General features: G+C 42.0%; 1 protein-coding gene across 1 annotated transcript in view; it reads right to left on the reverse strand.

Moving 5' to 3' along the window:
- LOC139640132 (C-type lectin domain family 4 member M-like) overlaps positions 1-3011 on the reverse strand; it is a 7500-nt gene extending 4489 nt beyond the window's left edge. The window contains exons 1-2 of the mRNA XM_071514303.1: positions 2649-3011; positions 2273-2569 (exon numbers count right to left, since the gene is read on the reverse strand). Coding sequence (XP_071370404.1) covers positions 2273-2569; positions 2649-3011 — 660 coding nt within the window. The remainder of the gene's footprint in view (positions 1-2272; positions 2570-2648) is intronic.
- Positions 3012-4075: the final 1064 nt, after the last annotated feature.

Here is a 4075-nt window from a genome sequence, read left to right on the forward strand (position 1 = left end):
GAATAAATATAAGAGAGGAGAAGTTTACAGTGAGTGTCTTTATTATTATGTTGGGCCAGAGCCTACACTGAGTGCAAAACACCAAAACAGTGATCATTCATCACCAAAGCTGTAACCAAAATCAAGAAATACATTTTCACTTTCAGGCCTGTACAAATAAACTCTGACTTGACTGTATCTCATTTTGAATCCCATCTGTTACAATGTTGCAAACTTAAGAGCAAAATCCAAACTGTCTCGTAAACAGCGATGAGCATTTCCCCCAGATCCTTTCCTCTGTCGTCTCTTCGGTGTAAAGCATCACAGACCGGCTGGCTCGGCAGACATGAGCGAACATCTCATCCGTCATGCTGTCAGTTCTCTGTCTCCTCATTTCTTTCTGTTTCCTTCACTGCTTTTCTTCCCCCTGCCATGGTCAGGGACTGACAAGCTAACACCGCACTGAGGGAAGTGAAACCAGCGCGGCACCACAGCATGTGAAACCAGAGAGCATCGCCGTGGAAACGCATCGTACCCCAGCCACATTTTCAACCATGTGTGCTATCTCAGATCAGAGGTGCTCACATTGCCATGGCTTTATTGTATATTAATGGAGACATGGAAAAAAACTTTTCACACCAAGAAAACTCTGAGTTATTTACAAAAGAAAAAGCACCAGAGCTGCTGATAGGGATCTGTCTCACTTTACAGAGAAGGGAAGTCATCTATATGTATGAGATGTGGTTTAGGAGGGATACTGAGAGCACAACAAGATGAACTCAGGAGAAAGTATAGTATATGAAAGTTACATTTTATATTAGACGCACAACAGAACTACTGAAAGGTGCACACAAGTCATTGGACTAAGAAATAAAAAGCGAGAGACAGAAAGAGAGTTAAGTTTAAACTTTAATTCTGTCAATGATTCCAAATGTTTTTGGGGTTTTTTTGGCCGGTGAATATTTTACTTACAACTACATTGAAATAGCAAAGTTTGCTTAACAGGCGTGGAATTTATTAAAGGACAATTCCAATGATGTGATATGAGATTTTGCTCATTTTTTACATTTTCCACCATCCCTTTAACCCTTTAATGTCCGCAGTGGAAATGTAAAATTTAATTTGCAGCACTTAAAGTAATACCTAAGCTGAGCACAAATCAAGTATGAGGCCACAGCACACGTTTTTCTTTCAGTTTTTCTCAGTGGCTTTGGTTCAGTTCTCAGATCAGAATTGAAATTCTCCAAACTCCTTGTTCAACCCATAGAGATGTAACACCACAACACTGTTATGTCTCTATGGTTCAGCCTCCACAGCATCTAGTCACTTGTGCACATCATAAAGCAATTTCTCATTCTTTTGAACAAACTGCAAATGCTTTGGCACATTCATGCAAATGATTATGTACAACTGTCTGCTGTTTCCTACATTATCAGCTGCTTATGTCATGTTGATCAAAATGTATTATACTGGTTCTCTGTTGAATAGTCTCACCCCCCAAAACATCTAGGCATCACTGTATAAGTCATTACATGCAAAATGGTTGAACCAGTTGTCATAATCTCTCAAGCATATTTTCTGTACATTTCTATTAGACTTTTTTTGTGAATGTGTCCTGAATTGATGAATTGCTCCTGACTTTCACTAATGAAGGAATGTGTGAAGCGTTAGATCAGCCAATGATCAGCCAGTTCTCTAAAACAGCTCAGAGGTTCATCTCCTGAACCTCCAGCTGGAGCATACTGTATACAGACAGAGCACAACATGAGTTACAGTGTCTGACAATGGAAGAACAACAAGGAAATGAACAGAGAAGAAGAGGAGTGAGGCTGCCTGGTGGAAGGTAGGGAGGCAAAACAGAGGAAACAGACATTTTATTGATCATTTTATAGGAATACTATAGAAATGGCCCTAAAGCCTGATCAGTCTCAATACTGTGCCAAGATAAAGCAACAGATAAATGTTTTTCTTTTGGAATCTGTATTGTGCCCAGATCATGTGTGTAGAAAAAGAATATGAAGATCTGAAATTAACCTTTTTTTCAAGAGGTGTTTTATTTTGAAAATCAAAAAATCATCATTTTCACACAAGATCAATCATAAACACATGGGTGTGGAGCTACTCTCTCTTCAGTCAGGAAGTTGTTACTGGTCTTTATCTGGTCTCTCTCTTCAGTCAGGATGTTGTTACTGGTCTCTCTTTTCAGTCAGGATGTTGTTACTGGTCTCTCTCTGCAGTCAGGATGTTGTTACTGGTCTGTAACTGGTCTCCCTCTTCAGTCAGGATGTTGTACCTGGTCTAACTGGTCTCTCTCTTCAGTCAGGTCATTATAACTGGTCTGTAACTGGTCTCTCTCTTCAGTCAGGTTGTTGTACCTGGTCTGCAACTGGTCTCTCTGTTCAGTCAGGATGTTGTACCTGGTCTGCAACTGGTCTCTCTGTTCAGTCAGGTTGTTGTACCTGGTCTGCAACTGGTCTCTCTGTTCAGTCAGGATGTTGTACCTGGTCTGCAACGGGTCTCTCTCTTCAGTCAGGTTGTTGTACCTGGTCTGCAACTGGTCTCTCTCTTCAGTCAGGTTGTTGTACCTGGTCTGTAACTGGTCTCTCTGTTCAGTCAGGTTGTTGTACCTGGTCTGCAACTGGTCTCCCTCTTCAGTCAGGATGTTGTACCTGGTCTAACTGGTCTCTCTCTTCAGTCAGGTCATTATAACTGGTCTGTAACTGGTCTCTCTCTTCAGTCAGGTTGTTGTACCTGGTCTGCAACTGGTCTCTCTGTTCAGTCAGGATGTTGTACCTGGTCTGCAACTGGTCTCTCTGTTCAGTCAGGTTGTTGTACCTGGTCTGCAACTGGTCTCTCTGTTCAGTCAGGTTGTTGTACCTGGTCTGTAACTGGTCTCTCTCTTCAGTCAGGATGTTGTTACTGGTCTGCAACGGGTCTCTCTCTTCAGTCAGGTTGTTGTACCTGGTCTGTAACTGGTCTCTCTCTTCAGTCGGTTGTGGCAGATCATCATTGGTCTCTTTCTCCAGTGACATTGTTGTAACCATAGAGATATAAGACTGTGTATATCTCTATGGTTCTCTCTCTCTGTGGTAGGGTTATTATAGTTAGCCAATAGCTGGTTTCTCTCCACATCCCACTTGGTTTTGTCTTTAAATTTTAGTTGTCTTTAGCTGTAATGTTCATAAATCTAACTCATTCAGGAATTCACACACCAGGCCCCCTGTGAACATAGAGACTAACTTTTATGACACTGTTTTTGAAAATTACATAAGGTGCAGATTTACAGATTCTGATTGCTGTTCTCAAGCAATATATAACAGCCAGTCACCACTGGATGAAATGAGGAAAACGTACGTTGGCCCACCAGACCAGTGATGAAAGTAGAGGGCAATATCTGTCATGTTTGAGTGTGTGAGCATACTGAGGGTGGATATGCATTTCATCACCACAGTTCACACTGCTGACATTCATTCAGGCAATGTGGTTTTCTTCTGCACTTCAGCTAAAACCACCAATGGACAGGAAACCTCTCTCTCTGTGTCTGTCTCTCTCTCTCTCTCTCTGTGTCTGTCTCTCTCTCTCTCTCTCTGTGTCTGTCTCTCTCTCTCTCTCTCTCTGTGTCTGTCTCTCTCTCTCTCTCTCTGTCTGTCTCTCTCTCTCTCTCTCTCTCTGTGTCTGTCTCTCTCTCTCTCTCTCTGTGTCTGTCTCTCTCTCTCTCTCTCTCTCTCTGTGTCTGTCTCTCTCTCTCTCTCTCTGTCTGTCTCTCTCTCTCTCTCTCTCTCTGTATCTGTCTCTCTCTCTCTCTCTCTGTCTCTCTCTCTCTCTCTCTCTCTCTCTCCATCTACTTTTTACTCTCTCACCCTTCAACTCTCTCACCACATTGGTTCTTACAGAAGTCATTTTACTCTTATTACTTACATTTTGTTTTCCCAATAGCAAGTTGTTTTAGAATATACAGTCTATTCCGTGTGTGTGTGTGTGTGTGTGTGTGTGTGTGTGTGTGTGTGTGTGTCCATGAACTTGTAATATACTCCCTATTATGAGCATGCAGCAAGCATATTTGTTTCCATACATGTCCATTTCCTGAGAGTGCAGT

The sequence above is a fragment of the Centroberyx affinis genome, unplaced genomic scaffold (assembly GCF_046629955.1).
Source record: "Centroberyx affinis isolate AG114_WGS23_722 - 3 ecotype Tasmania unplaced genomic scaffold, CSIRO-AGI_Caff_v1 ptg008423l_1, whole genome shotgun sequence".
Taxonomy (NCBI): Eukaryota; Metazoa; Chordata; class Actinopteri; order Beryciformes; family Berycidae; genus Centroberyx; species Centroberyx affinis.